Below are 20,747 nucleotides of genomic sequence, written 5' to 3' on the forward strand. Positions count from 1 at the left end.
AAATATCATACACTCTATTTTAATAATCAAACGAATCGCCCGTCTGAATTACACTTTAGATAATAATTATTTGACTTTTATTTTTACTGTTATTATACTCAATTGATCAGTGCTAAAAAATTAAGAATAGGTTTTATCATTATAAAAATAAAATAAATTATTTTAAGTAATTTATGATGAGTATATAAACTCAATGATTATGCAATAGATAATTTCCGTTTCCTTAATGTATTTATATATAATATATCCTCTCGAAGACAAAGAGCCATAACTAATAAAAATGTTTAAACTCTCCCTTACTTATTTTAAAAGTTTATTTTATTGTAATGACTTATTAAACAATTTACATTCCTTTGCAACATAAGGTGCTATTCCTAAAAGAAACCAGACAGTCGGTGCTTAGCTTTATGAGAAAATTAACATCGAATTCAAAGTTTACATCGGCAGCAAGCACCGGAATGTTGAGAGAGGTTTCCCGTTCTTTTAGTTACAATGAAATTGATTAATCAGTTATAAAGACAATTTTCTTGATCAAGAGGAAATAAAACCAATCTTCACTGCAAATAAATGCGTAAATTTACAGCTACAAGTATAAAACAGTTTTCATTTCTATATAAATTTACGCTCTGCGCTATAAAAATCTACGTCCGCTGAATTATTTTCCTCCAACGAAGAAAACTACTTGTGCGATACGATTTGATTCGCGCGTAGTGAAACAAGCGAAGTCGATACTCCGCGCTGATTGGACGGCGCGTTTCGCTACTGACTTGTATGCAAATGATTTATACAATCCAGCAAAGGCAGGAGAACCACAAATCACGGGTTTTACTACCATCGGAATAGGTCATGTAGCCAGATATTAAAACATATAGTAAATTTATAACAGAAAAATGAACTCGTACTACCCAGCATCGCTTTTTGCTCAGTATTCTAGTGAAAATCACCATGTTGGTGCTAATGTAGGATACGGAGGTGGAAATTACGGACTATTTGCATCGAGATTCGCGGAACAAATGGGATATCATAATAGTACGTATAATAGTGAACATCAGCGTCTTGCGAACAATTATCCCGCACACCAGAACCATGACTCGAGCTCCGTCTACGCGAGGGAACACGGATCCCACGGGGCGCTCCACGGCGGCCTCGGCGGCCGCGTCCCCAGCTACCCGCCGGGGGAAGATCACGGACAGGCGCCGCACCGGAACTTTCCGAACTGTTCGACGGCCGAGGGGTCGTGGAACGGAACTTCAAATTCGCCAGATTCCACGCACAATAGCGGCAGTCCGTACTCGTCAAGTTTGGACGCACAAAACGGAAACTGTTCCGTGCTTTCGAAAGATTTGAAAGAACCGCAGAGTCCGGCGGAATCCTCGACACCATACTACCCGTGGATGGGAATCGTAGGTAGGTGATCTTTGCGTCCGTCTGTCCGTCCAACTGCCTGCTATTGAGTGTGTGTGTGGGCAAAATTTTGAACTTTCAAAGAATTAAAGACACAAATGTAATTTTAAGCTTTTGTTATAAATGTTAAGAGCTTAGAAATTGCAGATGGCTGAAATGGCATACATATTGTGTGGCTAGAATAATGTGTGCGGTAAATCTATAAGGAATTCACGCATTTAGATCAGAATCACTTTAAATTTGCCAACAACCAGCGGGGCTTTCAATATAATGTACATTATAATCATAAAGGCGGCCATTTTGCCTTTTTGTTAGTAAAGTGGTTTCGCTAACATCTGCAAAAATAAAAACATTAAATTAATTTACCTCAAGGGAAGGTTTCAAATACTCAGTTAAATGTCGGTCTTAACATTTTTAACAGGTGTGAATATACATGAATAAGTGATAAATCTTATGGATTCGGTAACAAACATTTCGCCACGTATATAGATAAATTGTGCGATCATTTACATAAATTATACATTAAATCTTCAATACCTTCTATTTACAAGATTACGTTGTTTTCAAAGATATTGAGTAACACCATAAAAATTAATGTTTACTTCAAAATAAATATGAATCAAGGATGCCACAAAATAAAAAATAAATATTCTTGTATGAGACTGAAAAAAATAGTTTTCTATCAGTCCGGTAGATAGAATTATGCGTTTCCCGTGAATAAAAAAATAATAAAATAACCAGTATTCCAGTTTATAGCATTTATGTGTGTAGAAATATAAATGAAACACGTCCAAATACCAGGGAATTCCATAACTATCGGAAACAGGGTGAAAATGTTGAAGCTAATAATAAAATCTCTATCTCTTTTATACGGGTTTTATTAGTTTTATTAAGACTTCAAGATTACTAATTTCCCGACATTATTAAAGGTCTCGTGCCGACCATATTTTTGAACAATACGGGTGGAATTGAGCACGGGTAACTGGACCCGAGTGTAAAACCCGGCCCTCTATTTAATCCGCATGTTTTATGTGAAATTTGTGGATTTTATGTGTACCCATTTTGAGGGAATAATCGCTAATTTAGTACTCGCTCATAAATAAGCAATAAACAATAAAAATAGCATTAATGGTTGGAGAAAACACAGGGACTGTTTTGTGTTTAGCCGATTCAGACATCATGTTTAGTTTCTTTCAGAAATTCAGATGTGCGGGAATTTCATGTAAAACTATTTTGGTGTTTTGACACAAGAACTATTTTCTAACACATTGGATATAAATTTGTGCTGCGTTTCTGTAAATATTGCTTTATCTTTAAGTATATTTTTTGTGTGATTTGTTTCATATACAGTGTGAATGAAAATTGCATTTATATTAATAGCGGTCAATTTCGTTAACAATTTTATTATATTTTAATGATTTTTTTTTCAAATTCTAAGGGCATAAAAATGTGTTCAGTATGTTTATAATATGCCGGTCGATTGCTTTAGTTTATCATAGCGTATTTCTTGTGTTGTTTTATTTTTCGAAATCCCAAAGGCAAAAAAATGCATAGTTGATAGACATATATTACGGTGGTCAGTTTTCAGTTTCAAATTTATGGCCTGTCGACATTAAATTTTAACATGTCGATGACATGTAAAATTACGGAGACATTTTAATTACAAATTTGAAGGATTAATATATAAACTTTGATTGAGGAAAAAAATGACAGTAGTCCATTAAATTGGGAATAAAAATGTACTTTTGACTTTTGACAAAGACGTATTGATGGGTATACCAGGGGTGTGATCAATTTTAACATGGACTTTTATTATTTCCGAAAAAAAATATTCGGCGCTTTTGCATGTTTTAAATTATTTTTGTTTAAGCGTTCATGGAATAGGAAAATAAATCCGTTTATGAATATTCAGAATATGAGAGAATTGTTTTACTGGTGAATAAAAAGATGTAATAATAATATTAATATTAATAATAATAATAATAAAAATAGAAATAATAAAAATACTACTACTAATAAAAATAATAATTAATATCATAATAATAATAATAATAATAATAATAATAATAATAATAATAATAATAATAATAATAATAATTATAATAATAAAGTTAGCTAACTGAGCAAAAGACAAAATTCAGTACAAACAATGAATTTAATGAAACAAAATTCATACGAAGTGAAACATTTTTAGCCAAAGAATCATTAAAATGTTAGTTTTAAAATAATGTTTAGGTACCGATTAATAAATTGAATGTGTCTCAATAAGTTATCAATTAAAATGGGGTCAGTTTAAAATAAAATAAAATGGTCTGTTATGTTTGTTTAGCGTTAAACAGCGCATTTATTTGTCACATTTTTCAAAATCAACACAAAAATAATTGTTTAACTTTTTTGTGTTTGACATTTTTTGTAGTTAGTCATGCGATGAGATATATCCATTTCAAAGATTTGGCTGTAAGCATAGAAATCACACAGACATGATATTTGATAAATTTGGACTACTTTTTGGCTGATGTTTTCAGAGGATATTCGTTTTTAACAAACACAATGTACATCAGAAAGATTTTTTATTTTCAAAAAGGTTCAGGGCATTTAAGATATTTCAATCGCCTAAATAATTATTCCATTTTATTTGTATTATTAAAAGTATTTTTTTATAATAATAATAATAATAATAATAATAATAATAATAATAATAATAATAATAATAATAATAGTAGTAGTAGTAGTGGGGATGAAATTAATAATATAATGATGATAATTATATAATCATTTTAGTAGTAGTAGAAGTAGTAGTGGTAGTAGTAGTAGTAGTAGTAGTAGTAGTAGTAGTAGTAGTAGTAGTAGTAGTAGTAGTAGTAGTAGTAGTAGTAGAAGTAGTAGTAGTAGGAGTAGTAGTAGGAGTAGTAGTAGTAGTAGTAGTAGTAGTAGTAGTAGTAGTAGTAGTAGTAGTAGTAGTAGAAGTAGTAGTAGTAGTAGTAGTAGTAGTAGTGGTAGTGGTAGTGGTAGTAGTAGTAGTAGTAGTAGTAGTAGTAGTAGTAGTAGTAGAAGTAGTAGTAGTAGTAGTAGTAGTAGTAGTAGTAGAAGTTGTAGTCGTAGCAGTAGTTAGGATAAAATATCTTCGATAAAATAACCTGTTTTACCGAAAGTAAATGTGACAAATAACTTCAGAATGTACATGAAGTTATTTTCAGGACTCTCGGTTTAATGTGTGTTATTCAAGTACGCTTTCATTCGACTGAGATAATCGATTAAATGCACCATAGAGTATTCCTTTAACTATCTCGTTTTTAATCAAGCATACCGCGTGTTTTTAACTCGTAAAATTGTTTTTACATCACTAATTTTACTAATATTGTTGCTGTTGTATCACAAACTGTTTGTTGCATTAAATATAAGATATGAATGCCCTAGATATTTATATATTTATGTGTATTTTTGCTTTTTTAACTAATTATTCGTTTCGCAAGATTTCTAATAAAATCTCTAGCGTCTCATACAAAAACACACTTAAAGGAGCGTATGCGTTTACTGTTTTAAGTGCTGTAAAATGTATTAATTCCTTAAAAATATTATTGTATTCCTTTTTTCATCAATATAAGACTTGAGAAACGGTTGGTTTTTAATTTTATACAAACTTAAAATAAAACAAACAGTAAAATAATATAATTGTCTGAAGACACCCATGATGTTTTTTGACTCTCAAAAGAAACAAAATATATTTTTTATTGACGTTATAAAAATCGTTATACGTACAATTTGAATAAGTGTTAAGCGAATGAAGTTGTGTTGAATTAACTTTATACTTATTAAAATATACATAATTTGAATCCAACGTAATGAAAAGTCCTATTTTTATTAAATTAACAAATAAGAAAACAAACTAACAGTCTTAAAAATGCTTAGCCGCTAGGGCATTTGTACTAACATCGCAAAAACAAAATCGGTAATACTTATACCTTTCATACATGTTTTTTAAAAATAAATTAATACCAGTGGATTTATAGAATTCAATTCTAATAACACATACAAGAATGCGTATTTCAGTATAAGATACCGTAATTTTCAAATGTGTTTTTTTCAACACCAATTTGAACAAAAAAAATCAATGAATATTCATTATCAATTTTAGCAAATTGTATATTTTATGTAAAGTCCGCCTTTGTTTCCCGAATAAAATCATCGGTACAAGCATCAAACAAAAAACAGAAATTTGCTCTACTTTTATCTTTTAAGCACCTTTAATATAAAAAGATATAGGCTAATCAGTGAACAGTACATTCTTTCAGATAGGCCACCGACCGACTCTATGACACACATTTATAGAATATTAGTATTTTTTTTTTTAAACATTAAAGTATTAAATATCCTATACATGTTTGAAACAGATAGGAGGTATTAAAATAAATGCCTTTTATAGACAAAGCGGCAATGATCTCTAATGTTCGTATGTTATTATTGTTATTAATAATTAATTCCATATAGTTTAATACCGCAAATATGCCATGAAATTCAAAGTGCACAAACGTCGCTTTTATAAGGGTTTTATAACTGTTCTTTAGCATTGTGATTAATTCGTTTTAGAATTATATTAAATTCGAATAAATGAAGCATTTTCTAGCAATAATATACAGCTATATTATAAACAGTGGAGCACATACATGTTATGTACATGATTAAACTATATCTCGTGAAAGTTCATTAAAGGAACCCGACCCCTAAATGAGGTGGGGTCTCATAGCTCTATAAAGACCTTTAATGTTAAAATTAGATGACTGGTGACCCCCATATAATTTTGGTTATTATTTTATAAGTAGTTAATGTCTGATTACTTACACTTCAAAATTTTAACCGAAAGTACATTATAAAGAACAGAACAGAACATAGCATGTATTGTTGACTTGGAACATATACAGTTAATCGTTATTACAATAATATAAACACATAAACACATAAATATATTACAGTTTGTATATTTTCTCTGTATTCACCAGAAATCAAACGAAAACAGACCTTTCTGCAATTTTGGAAAGACGTAAAACGCGTTTGAATCAAGATTTTCGGTAAAACTTTTACTTTTTAATTTCTACAGACAGACCCCTTTCGAAAAATACCATAATAATATGGGATGACCAGACATCAAGAATTTAAACATTTGCATATCCGATACCGTAACATAACGTGAAATACTTGTGTATTAGACACCTTAACGAGTTCTAGTAAAATGAAACCATATCTACAATAAACTTCATTTTCTAACAATGAGAAAATAATGTCTAAATCATTTACGCGGGGGATTCTCTCCATTTATGTGGTAAATACAACATAAAATCTCACAAATTAATGATGGGAAAATACAATCTAATGAGCGGATTTCTTGAATAGATTCACCTTAATTGTCAACTAATAACAGGGGCTTTCGATCTAATTATTTCGTATTATGCAACCTATATTTGTATCGTAGGGGCCTCAAGCATTGTAAGGGCCATAAAAATGTTTTATGTGCGTTTTTGACACAGCTCGGACAAGGGTACGCGTATGAGAGAGTTTCAGATGTGTCGTAAATAACGAAATGTTTTAAACATGATGTCCAAGCTTTATTCATGCAACAGCTAGAATATGTCAGACAAAAAACAACATAAATCATGAAAATGTACCCCGTATTTCAAAAAAAATTAGTGTTGATTTTCAACACTTTACGGTAAACAGTTTATTGACATATTAGAGTTATGACACCAAATGTTCATTTAATTGACAGCAAATATTCAAGATAAGCTACTCCGATGAAAAATGAGTTTGGTATATTCAATAGTCCAGCTGTGAGTCTTGCCAAATTAAACAAATTGACAGATATATGTAAGCTGAATACACAATCCAGCAGAGATTATGACTAAAGAACACCTTAAAGATTATCTTGTGATATCTGAAATGATATCGGGCCATTGCATTGTGTATGATATTTAGAATAGTATTTAGTATGATATTTAGAATAATATTGAGTTTGATATTAAGAATATAATTATGTATGATATTTAGTATGCTATTGTGTATAATGTACAGTTCTGATATAAAAGTTTGAAAACATTTAGATTCAACTCAATTCAGTATTTTTGTTTCCTCATATAATATACATTCCATTCGTATGCTCTGCAAGATTTAATGATCTTATTTCTATATTATAGTTTAAAGTCGCTTTCAAAAAAAGACTTAACATAAAGATCAACATATAAAAAATCGAAAATCATTGATTTTAAAACTAGCTCAAAAGCATGCTCACACAAAATATGGACAGTCAAGATAATTGTAGCATCATGTCATTTGGTGCGTAACCCTTGAAGGGTTTTGTTCAATAATTGTCAGATAATACAATAACATTATTAAAGAACATTTGCTCGGCTATCATACCTTGATAATTCCTGAAGTTTTACAGCGAGTTATGAATAATGTTTTATTGATAATATTAAATTTAACTGGCCATAAATCAACATTTCTGAAAGAAAAGATTAAACAGATAATTTCATCGGGGTCTGATCCGATCTTAAAAGTGAAAACAAAGTTGTTTTTAATGGGTATTGCTTTTCACCTTTGAAATTGAGTATATTTAAGTGTGCGCAGGGTGCATAAACCCACTATTGAATACAGAGCGATTATGATCTGGGGGTATAACCTTTCTATGTGAAAACACGACGAGGTCGCGACATTATTACGTGTGTAATGTCATTTGCCATACACAAAAGTCTTAAACCATATTGCGTGCGAGTTGCTACTTAGCAAAGGTTTCAAGTCGCCCTTTTGTAAACCATCGAGTCATTAAGAAGTATAGTATTTTAATCATTTTGCGTGGGGCATGCAAAATCATATAGTAAATAAACAAACAATTGAGATAGATGTTTATTCGTGTATTTTATTGAATTTCAGACCGAATGTCATCATTGTTTACATTCAGTTTACACATGAGTAGGTATTTGATCTTAGTGCGTAACCTTCTTCTTAAAATAACTCGCGGTGTATAAGGCTGCATGTATTTTCTTGATATAATATTATTCGTTAATAGATTTATATATGACTGTTTAATTATTTTGGTTATTTACCCATTATAATAAATATATTATGCAAACAAAACAGTATACATGTATGGGCTGAGATATATACATAATTGGGACAAATCTGTTACAATAGTTATGTGCATTAAAATTGCTATACAATAAATCGGAAATTGTTTCATGAGAAGTGTATATTTCTTAATATACCTGACAGTTTAGAAAGAGCCCACCTACCGTAACCATAGTGACTTATAATAAGTTTGGTGGCAACCTTTCTGTAATTCAAACCTGCACTAATATCATTGTCACTTGTAATGCACCAGTCAATTGTGACCCCCCCCCCCCCCAGGTCCGGCGGTATACCGGGGATAGCCGGGGAAATGGGCCGTGTTTTTACCTTTCAGGTGACCCCGCAGTGCCGGGTGAATGTGGTAGTTTTGTCTTCGTTTTAAATATAGCGGGGATTGGGCCTTACCTAGGGTCCCCTGGGTGCGGGGGCATTTGGCGGGGATTTTACCATCTGTTCGTCCCCGCAGGGTGGACATAAAGTCAAAGTCCCCGCTATTCCCCGGATCGGGGGGGGGGGGGCGTGGTTACAATTGACTGGTGCATAAACAGAAAGCATTGACCATTCAACACAGTAAGACCGAACAAATGTTTGTGTCCACTAGCGGATCGGGGGGGGGGGGGGGCGTCAAATGTTCCTATTTATTCCAATAAAGAATGAAAAAAGTAATAAAATACGGTTCTACGGGATGCAAGTAAAAGGTTTCGTCCCCAAGTTAGACACTTCGTACGTCAAGTTCTGGATCTACCCCTGGTTTCCGGTTTCGGTTGCATGACCTTACCTTCTTGTTTTGCACCAAACTTTATTTTTGCCAACGGACAAAAACATTCTTTATGTCATTTCATCATCCTTTTGCGATATTTTTTGGGTAGTTACATGCAGGGGAACGACGTAAAAATGTACTCTGACAAAATAGCGACGATTTTATGTAGAATATTCAACGCAGAAAGTCCGAACTAAAAAGTATTCGTTTCCGGTTTCTGTTTCGTGACCTACATTAATTATATTAAGAACAGAACATAACAGAACAGACAGTTTATTCGACTTATACATGTTTACATCGTGGAAATGCATACAATTATAAATAAACACATCACGCTTCTAAACTCAAATATATTATATTATATAATTGACACAGCTTAAGTATAGACGAAACAAAAACATCATGATTAACCTACCATATATATCTTTGCATTGGAGTTGGAAGCAAACATTGTTTCATGGCTGATCAGTGTGAGGAATCACGTGACATAAAGGGGTTCTCACATGGGTCACCACGGGTCACAACCGATGCAAACAAGTGACGTTTATTTCTGAATCCCTTTTTTTGACAGAAAAGATATGAATATATTTCTTAGACTATAAAATACTATGTTATTTTCTGCTTCTACACGTGAGAAATATGTTAGATTTGCTTGTATTTCCATGATGCTATCCTTGGCCAAAATTTCAACCTGACGGAACATATCTTAAATATTCAACACGTGTATAAGCAGAAAACATTATAGTTTATACAGGGTAATTTTCCATATATTTTGCGTCAAAAAAGTATTTTAGAAATAAACGTCACTTAAACGTGTGTTTACATTGGTTGTGACCCGTGTTTAACCATGTGAGAACCCCTTTAAGTCACATGATTCATCACCCTGTAATGTGAATCGAATGTACCTGCAGGGACAAACCAATGAATAAAGCAACAACAACAACAACTGGAGTTGGTCATAGTACAACTGCAGACTTTTACACTGGCCACAGACAAAATGAAGAACACCCGAAGAATCATGATTTTTGTTCTTTGTATATAAACATATATCTCCATTAATACATGATGACCAATTAAGTATGCTTTGCAAAAGTGATTGGTTAATATATTCTGGTACTATGCGTGGCTTAACACTTTGCCCAGACAAATGAGTTTTATGGTCATTTTATGATCGCCAACAAAATGATCTCCTATATTTTGTGTTCATTGCTTACAGAAACTGGAATCCCTAGATCAATGCAATTTTCATCGACCAAATCGCAGAAACATAAATTCGCCAGCAAAACTTGAGCCGGCTAACGTCAGTTCGTATGAGCTGCTGAAAATTAGTAGTATATCCCAACACGCAAAGCGGATATTGTTCGGATCCAGAAGCCGCCGACGATCAATATATCTCTCTTAATATTTATTTTTTTGGAAAACTCATGAAATGAACTATTCGCAAAAAATAATGATAATATGGCAAAATGTTGGGATTGTTCGATGTTGTCTAAACATAGTGAAGATGGAAAAGGATTAAAAATAAATATGACTAAGAAAGGGAAAAGTGTAAAATATAAATAATATAGAACAGAACAGAATGTTTATTAAACTTAGGAAATAAACAACTCATCGTTAAAACACAAAAAGAAAAAAGGCATCTATGAACATATGTGTTTTGCATATGAATAGTTTTATAAAACATTCAGTGTTTTTAAGTCATATAATATCAACGTATATATCTGCCCTCTAGACAAGACGCAGACAACATGAATCATACTCTTTTGACTCAGACATAGATAGACACACATTGGAAAAAAGAACAACCTTTATGTAGACTGTATTTGTTGAATGGTTGTCTCTGGCTGGTCCTCTGATTTGCGTTGCTCACTGATCCATATGCCATTGAACAATAGCGCAGTAACATTTAGTGCTGGACTTGTCCCTGTTATTGCCTTTGCTCTATTGACTAAGACTAAGAAATATACTAAAGCTAAGATGATGAATGAGACTTAGACTGAACAAGACTAAGAGATTGGACAAGACTTAGAAATTGACTGAGACCTAGAATTAACACGATTAAGAGATTGACTAAGGCTAATATATTGTCTTGACTTAGACTAAGAGTTTGACTAAGACTTAAAATAGACTAAGACTAATAGATTGACTAAGATAAAGAGATTGACTAAGATAGGTGCATACATCTAGAGTAAACATGACTTCAAAATAAACATTGACACGTAAGCAGATAAAATGAAGAAATCTTTAAGCATAAGTAGTAAACTTAGAAATAGACATGAAAACGAATATAGAAAACAATTGTATAATAAGTAGACATGAGAAAAAATAAAGACAAAACCTGACTAAGAAATTGACACGAGAAAGAATAAAGACCAAGCAATAGCCATGCAAAACAATACGGAAAATAACTGATTACAAATAGACATGAGAAGGGAAAAAAAGCAAAAAGTTGACCAAGAATTAGACCAGCATTAACATACAGTAAAATATAACTAAGAAGAAAAAGACAGTACACTCATAAAGAATAAACAAGACCTACCAGTAGACAACGGAAACATATAGAATGGTCGATTAAATCAATGTTCTCCTTCGCCCTAATGGTCTGTTCTTGTCTGTTCTGTCCAAAGATACCGCCACGAAGTGACCACCTAATAGTCGAGACCTCGAGATCACCAATGTTAATGTTTAGGATAATATTGACCACAAATACCGCAGAATATAATTTAGTTACAATTAACCTTCCATCCCGAGGAGTTGAACTTAAGCATACAGGGATTTGCCAAACTGATAAATGCTATTATACACAAAGGGACCATTTTCGGTGAATTATCCAAGGCACGAAGCCACACAAGAGAAACTCGAGATAGATAGTTGGGGGCATTTATAGTCCGTTTAACGTGATCCTTAGTGTTTATTGATTGGCCAAAAATAAAGAAATCAAAAGTTGATGGTAAATGAAATTTCTGAATATGATATTTATTATGAATATGCGATAAAACATTAGAATTCAAATTACAGGGTGTTTTGACTTTTAACTAAATGCAAGGAGTTTGAACGTACCGACAAGGACATTTCAGTGTAATGCAGGCGTTTTTGGATGGTGGCGGGGCCCTGTGGTAGGGAAAATGGCGTTGTTTTGGCAAAAAGGGGAAAATAGTAACAAAGTTCATATTATGTTCAACTTGTTTCCAAACCTTTCATTCAACAAACCTATCGACATATCCATGACTGGTTGAATATTGCTACATTTGCTATGTTTCGAGGTCAATGCTTTTCTTTTCCTTTTAAGGGGGATGATTTTACCCGGGTAGGGAAATAATATATACATTTTCAAGAGGAAAATTATGCTTAATTTCGGCCCTCGAAAAAGGCCGGAAAAACACTGAATGCTTAACTATATAGGGAAAAAACAATGTACGTTTCCTTGACATTTGTGTGGGCATCATAACAGAAACAAGATCACTAATAACTGAAACTATATCCAGCAGACCATTGCCCACGGCAACACCTCATATCACCAAGTGTTCCGTCAGCGGCCAACAGTACCGACGCTAAAGTTATAAAAAGGATATATGTCACAAAGCGCTTTGAGGCCCCCTGATCATCAAGTGTCTGTTCCGTCAGCGGCCATGGCTCGCGTGACAGACGGTCGTTTCGGGGCGCCTGATGGCCGATCGGCCCTGGAAACACGACGTTGTCACATCCGCTTGTCCACATGACAATTATATTGACTGAAAATATACATCTTTGCACACAACACTACGTCAAAGTCTGCTTGTTGATCTGTTGGGCAAAATGTTGTACAATAAATTTGCCTTTTGGGTTTTTGCATAACAAACGAATGAACGAACTCAGCCAGGACATGATTTTAGACAGAACGGTAGTAAAATGATGAATTACAATGTTTTTTCTGTTTTTATTCTCACTCAAACATAGTTTAATCTGCAAAAGAAGCAAGTTTAGAAAATATCCTACATTTGATATCATGTCACTGTTGGAAAATTTCAGTCTGCAATAAAACCGCTTTCTGTCCTTCATGCACCTCGGTTTCATTTTAGTAAAAACAGAGAGAGTAAAACAAATATTTTCGTTAAAAACATGTAATCAGATTTATTGTTCTCCTACCGAGATGTAACTAGCTTTTATTCGCATTGAATTCGATGCAGAAAACAAACAAGATTATCTACATGCGCATGTCTGCAGTTTGTCAAAACTGGAACATTTTTATGATTCTAAATGCATATTTACCACCAGATAAACTTATTTTTGCGTCACGTGATCATTATGGAAATAATTCTCTGAAAGAAACCATGATAAAAATATAACATTGAAAAAATGCCATTTTTTTGTCTGGTCTTAAGGCTTACCCTAGTAGGCAATTAGTTTTTGACGTTTCTAAATATACACAAACACATTCCTCATCATTATAATGTGTGCTATCTTATCTTACACATAATTACAGCGTTCCTCACTGTAATACACTACTTGATATGACATCAGAGAGAATGCATCTAAATTTGACACCAATGTGCTTATTTCCTGTGTCTATTTCATCCGACTACACGCACAGGTGTTCCACAAGTGATAAACATTCACACGCCGTTGATATAACCCATTCATTACACGCTAATGTTTACCTAAGGCAATAGTCGTGTAGAGAAGTGGAGTACAGCGGCGGTGAATTACAAAAGCAACAGAACAGGCCAACTTGAAAATGTCGCCCATAATCGTTATTTCGTTACTTTAATGTCTTAATTATTATTCATGTAAAAGGTCCCGTGATTGAGCATATGGAGCTATGTACATTAAGTGACAAATGTGTTTGCAGACAGGTGGACGGTGTTATTGGTGTTATGTTCATTACTGAAAAATGTACTAAACGTTTTTTTTCTAGACCACCCCAAGTATGTAGTAAAATTTGAAGATGGAATTCTACGGTTTGAATTAGAAAACAACAAACACAACGACGATGAATAAGACACTCTTATGCTCTTTAGTAATAACATGGCTTTGTTCCTTGTCCATAATGTTCAATTTGTCATGAATTGCTACTGAACTGTCCCTTGTAGGTTACATTTTCCCCATTTAATATAAATTTTACTTGCAATCCATCGGATACTTGAGAAATACTATTATTTGGAAGCCATGTTGAAGGAAGGTTTTCATTTTGTACGGTCGCAAGAATTGGCATTTAGTTAACATAAAACGATACTAGCATTTCGTTAGTTAACATAAGTTAAACAATACTAGCATTTCTTAAGTTAACATAAATAAAACAATTCTAGCATTTCTTAAGTTAACATAAATAAAACACTTCTAGCATTTCTGAAGTTAACATACATTAAACAAAACTAGCATTTCTTAAGTTAACATAAATACAAAAATACTAGCATTTCTTCAGTTAACATAAATACAACAATACTAGCATTTCTTAAGTTGACATACATAAAAAATAATAGCATTTCTTAGGTTAACATAATAAAATAATACTAGCATTCCTAGTTGTTAACTTTAGTGTAACATGTCCAGTTAGTTTACGATTACGTGCGTCCAATACAATTCGTGAATGAACCATCTCGGAATAAACCTTAATCACACAAGCTCGTAAATAATTTACAACGCGTCAATTACATTGACATATGAAATAAATCACGTGATATGAAATCAATATGGTTTCCTATATGCTGGAAAAGTATGAATGATTCAGGGGGAATCTTCAAAGCAAATTCAAAACAATAAATGGAACTCAAAACAGTGACAGAAAAGAAAAGGCTTCGGGGAATTCTAAGTAATGTAAGGAAGCAATTAGGTAGAAACGGGTTTCTTACGCTTCACTGTTTTTCACTAGAATGAAATGAAGGAAAAATAACCTCATACAAACTAGGGTTGACATGGCCAATGTAGCTTACACGGCAGCTTTTGTATTCGAACATTGGTTTGGAAATGTACATTAAATTCAAGCTAAAGAGTTCGAGGTATAAAATATTGATGGAGAGCTTTTATCAGTTTGTAGTGATGACGTTGACAAGATAGCTATTTCTTATCATCCATTGACAATGCATAGATTGTCATCCACATGCAACTACGACAGAGTAAATTCGGCGTGAAAACGTCAGGGTTTTTTCATTCTTGAACTTATTCTAGTCAATTATTCATTGAATCAATATCATAACTGAGCTGGTGCAATGATTATGAGCAAAACAAGCACGTGTTATTGATATGTAGGTCAAATAACATGTTGCTTGAACAGTTTAGGCGAGATGCTTCTGCAAATATCTATTTATCAGTCTGCTTCCATTTTGATTCTTACTTAGAACATGCTCGATTTTAACTCTCTCGTTAAAACATTCATTTTGTTTTTCTCGTAAAAGCTTTATATGTCTGCTTTCTGTTTGATTCTTATTTAGAACATTCTCGATTTCAACTCTCTCGTTAGAACATTTATTTTGAATCCTCGTAAAAGATTTCATGACACAGGCCATAGTACAAATTCGTATTTCCATTCTTTCTCTGGACATTGCGTGCTTAATATGACACGGTGTCCAAAAATGTCAAATCCCCGTCACTGCATTTCATTGTGGTCAATGTTATGAACGGCCACCAAGGTGTCTTCGGAATGGTTTCATGCATGTGACTTATCCTCACTGAATGCAAAACTATCTTAACTCAATATTACAAAATCAGGCATTTATTTGTACTTGGTCCTCCGAGCATCGCATCTGGTTTTACCTAAATACTAATGGCATGGAAGGCATGCCATAGAGACCCCTATGTAATGTATTAGCTTACCTTGAGCACTGAAGCGATGAAAAGGCCCGGTGTTCTCTGGCCTTCCCAATATGGTCGACTTCCCATGGACATGTGGTCAATTATTTCAAGCAGGTTTTAAACCCGGATCATATGTCCAAACATGATCTGTCCAAAGGGTTGATCATATAACCAAGATCACTGGGTCTTATGTTAACAACTTACGGCAGCCATAACACACTTGACTTAAGCTGAAAAGTTTACTTTGAACACAATAGACTTATGAAACATTACCACTCTCTATTACCCTTTTCATGATAGTGAATAAATTTCAAAGTCATGTATCAAAAGAGACCTTATAGTGTACCTTTGACCTTATAGCTATTTATGCATCAAAGTGTGATATTTTTTATTACCACTCTCTATTACCCCTTCATGAAAGTGAGTAAATTTTAAAGCCATGTACCAAAAGAGACCTTACAGTGTAACTTTTACTTTTATAGCTATTTATGCATCAGAGTGAAATAGAGTTTTTATATTTATTACCACTTTCTTTTACTCTTATCATGATAGTAAGTAAATTTTAAAGTCATGCAACAAGAATACCTTTAAGTTATGGCCATTGGACTCTTAAATGTGCACAAAGTAGGTTGATGCAAAAATATTCATTTTAATGCAAAATCGTGTTAAACTCATTTCGGTTTAATGATCAAAACAAAAAATGCATGTTATTTAGATACAGATAAAAAAATATAAGCGGTGTTTTGGCGTTTATGATAAAAAATGCATGTAGTTTAGGAACAGATAAAAATATATTAGCAATATTTTGGCGCTCTTTACGTGGTGAATTTGTGGCCACATAGCTATTAATTAAAACATTACATTTATAAAGGCTTATAATGTTTCATTTGTACCTAGATCATATATTTTTTTATTAAATCATTAATGTCAAATGGGTTAAAAATCATAATGCATTAAAACTAAAACTAAAATATTTTTGTATCAACCTTCCTTGTGTATGCATCAGAAAAGAAGTAGATTTTGTTATCTTGTATATTGCACAAATAATATTGGACTTGTTCGGGTTTTTTTTTTACTGTGTATCTTATCAGACTCATCATACATTGCTTGAAAAAAGTGGACATTAAAGCATAATATTATTTTGGAAAAAAGTTTGTCAACCATCTTGTGATCATACGGTTCCTTTTATTACAAATAGCAGACTCTGATTATCATTATAAGTTTGAACAACTGTAACGGGATATCGATTTAAATGAAATCGAATGAAATGCATTCCGTTATCTTATATTTATTCAAACAAACATTTTCGGTTATTCAAGACTTAAAGGATATTCGTTTCATTTAATTGGAAAAATGGTTATTTTTATCGATACTCGAAAGGAGATTACCAGTTAGATGTTTATAATCGGTCATATCAATATAAGAAACCAATTCATCGATGTAATAGAATGTGTATTTTATTGTCATGAAAGTGCATTTTATATGGACAGACTCATAAAATTAGCGATATTTTGCGCTTAAGCTTAAATTGAGCGTTAAAATAATAGGACATAAGCATATCTTTGGTACAAAAAGTTCTCTTTTAAAATCTTTGAATGTGCAATAGATCTGTGAGATCGAATAATACAATTTGCTTTATAACAAGGTTGTTTTTTAGCTTATGAACATTTTAATATCCATTATATGATCGTGTTCTAATAATACAGAATCGAAGAAAACGAAATGATTATGTTGTCTTAAGCTTACTTGCAAACATCTGAATAATAAATTGCTTGTTCATTTCTGCTTTGATAGTGTTTGAAATTTAAACCTATGCTTATTAATATCTGTCGGAAGTTATAACATGCAGGTTAACCCAAATTTATCAAAAGATCGCCACCTTCATTTATCAGCCCTATGAACTTGACCCTTTCCGTGCAAAAATTGTACAAAATTTATTACAAAACCCTGAACCGTCAAAACAGAGTAGACCATAAATCATGCTAACACGTTATTGATCTCTGTTTTTAATCTTTCCAATTTGGTAGGAGTCATAGCCGTTTGTTTAAATATGTTACCTTTTAACTTTAAATTTGTATTGTTTGTTCTTTCATTGATCTTGGGTTTAAGTTCGCGTGTGTTGGATTGATACGCTATTATTCGGTGATCCTCTGTCAATATGCTTGAAGAATCAGCACAATAATCAAAGCTATTCCATACCGCGTTTATCTGATAAGGTACAAACTAGAAATTGGAGGCCCCGGTGTGGTTTATAATTATATACAATATAATTGCTATGCTATTTTCATGATATGGTAATTATTTTATTTCATTGTGAGCTGCATATGTGTATTAAAATGGAATTTGTGTACAAATTATACCCATAATTAAGATCAAAGGAAGGATTTTTACAAACATGGGTGGTTATCTCTCCGAATAAAAGAAGTCAACTTAATTGGGGCCAGTATTCATAAAAAACGAATTGAACAATTTCAATTTTGTGAAAAATTCTTATTTTTTGTTAAAGATGATTTAAAATCCCTTCCATTATCAAAAATTGTATTTAAATACATGCAATATGTAGAATAAGTTTTTGCTTATTTTCATGCTTTTGATGCACAACCATTGTTGTTTTACTATAAATTGCAACTTGTAAAATGGCAAACATGTTTAGCATGATCAACATTAAACCTAATATGCATTCATAAATAATGAAAATATTTTTAAGTAACAATTAAGTACGTTTCTTTCACACATATGTGTTCAATAAAACAATGTAATCTACAAGGACAACCACAGGAGCGAAACAATTAACAACGAGCTTGTTTTAAGGCACAATGCTAAGGCCACAGGCACTGAACAAGATACAGTCGAAACCCGTTGGCTCGATATCGCTTGGCTCGATTTCCTCTTTGGCTCGAACTTGATGTAAAGGACCGATTTTTTGTAACCTATGTAAAAATTCCCGCTTGGCTCGATATTTGCGAAACTCGAAGTATATTGGCAGGTCATTGGGATATCGAGCCACAGACACTGGAAAAGATAGTTTGAATTCGAATTAAAATATAAATTTATGAGCACCTTGAACTATAAAACGGTTGCTTAAATGTTTTGTGAACTTGGCACACAAATATCAAACAAACATGATTAATGAACACATTTACAGATGCAAGTTCAACGAGACACACTAAGTTTCTTATTGTGCCTGAACTGCATGTCAGTTTGTTCTTTTCAAATGTCATGCAACCATCTTTAGAACTTAACAAAACTCTCCGGAGTATTGAATACTCTTTTTACTTGTTGGCATACCATCATGCTGATTGTTTAATGTTTCACTCAAGGTATGAAAATTATTTCTTCTCTCATTCCAGGTCCAAATTCGGCACAGCGAAGAAGGGGGCGACAAACTTACAGTCGATACCAGACTTTGGAACTCGAAAAGGAGTTCCAGTTTAATCATTACCTCACAAGGAAGCGACGAATCGAAGTGGCCCACTCACTTTGTCTAACAGAGAGACAGATTAAAATCTGGTTTCAAAATCGCAGAATGAAAATGAAAAAGGAACGCCAGTCGATAAAGGACTTAAATGACGCTTGTGTTAAACCTAAAAGTGGTGACAGTGCGAGTAAAAGTTCAGATGTGAAAGGTGACGATGACGATAAAAGTATAGATAGTGACGATTCTTCGTAGAGGGATATGTGATGTTCTGTAGCTGTTCTAAACAGAATGGGAAAATACAAACAGGGCCGCGGCGTTGATTGGTTGAAAAAACAACGGGAGTTATGTTTGTGAAGTTTGGGGTTTCAATCCAATACGAACATGCAAGAAGACGTTCAGAAGTGGTCTACCGATAAAGTGACCCTCTTTTGCATATTAGTGTGCATAATATTGACACATGTAAAGTATGTGATTTAACTGAGTAATTCTTTTCTGAGATGGCATTCTGTGTTTGAAGATGCACAGTAATGGATGATTGATTACAAAAATCAGGGACGATTATGATTGCAATAGTTATGTACAATTGACAACAAAATACACTAAACATGATAATATACCACAAAGGAGGTGGTGCATGTATACCTGGTCAGTTTTATAACGAGAAGTAGTTAAGTAGTAGGGTTAGTTACCTGGTTAGACGAGAAATTAGAGGGAATTATGGGGCAGGGCGAAAGGCTTGGTTGTAAAAGGGTAGATACTAGCTGGTAGGACAGGGTACAAAAATAAAATTGTAATGATAGTGAAAAATGTTCATTTGCTAAAAACAACGTTGTTGAAAAATATCATCCTTTGAGGGTTTTCGTTGACAATTGTTTACAGGGTACTATTTGCTAATGTACACACTTTTGCACAAAAAATGTAAATTAATTTTATGTCGACTAAATGGGTATAACTTACTTACTATCAGCAAACGGAAAATGAACACTGAACTTACTTTGTTTGTGTATATTGTATGATTCACAATTATACATTGACATGTGTTATACAACTATGATAAAATTCAACAGTCGTAGCATTCTGTTGTCGTTTTTTTATTTTTTTATTTTGTATTCCGATAACGTCTTTTATTAATATTAAAAGCCTGGTCAAGTTGTTTAAACCAGTTTATATTTAGTTTTGAAAGGATGATGCTAGGTTTTACCCGATCAGTTGCCATGTAAGCTCCGCCCCACCCCGATAGGCCGCTCCGAGCCCAGGGTAAAGCCAGGACAGAGGGCCCAA

At 33.1% G+C, this 20,747-nt stretch overlaps 1 protein-coding gene across 1 annotated transcript; it reads left to right on the top strand.

The window, feature by feature from the left end:
* The first annotated feature begins 828 nt into the window (after positions 1 to 828).
* Positions 829 to 20,538, top strand: LOC128236247 (homeobox protein Hox-A7-like). The gene is made up of 2 exons (XM_052951130.1): positions 829 to 1,407; positions 19,399 to 20,538. Exons 1-2 carry the CDS (start codon positions 891 to 893, stop codon positions 19,716 to 19,718), a joined length of 837 nt encoding a protein of 278 aa, XP_052807090.1. The 5' UTR covers positions 829 to 890; the 3' UTR covers positions 19,719 to 20,538.
* Positions 20,539 to 20,747: the final 209 nt, after the last annotated feature.

This window comes from Mya arenaria, chromosome 5 (genome assembly GCF_026914265.1).
Source record: "Mya arenaria isolate MELC-2E11 chromosome 5, ASM2691426v1".
Taxonomy (NCBI): domain Eukaryota; kingdom Metazoa; phylum Mollusca; class Bivalvia; order Myida; family Myidae; genus Mya; species Mya arenaria.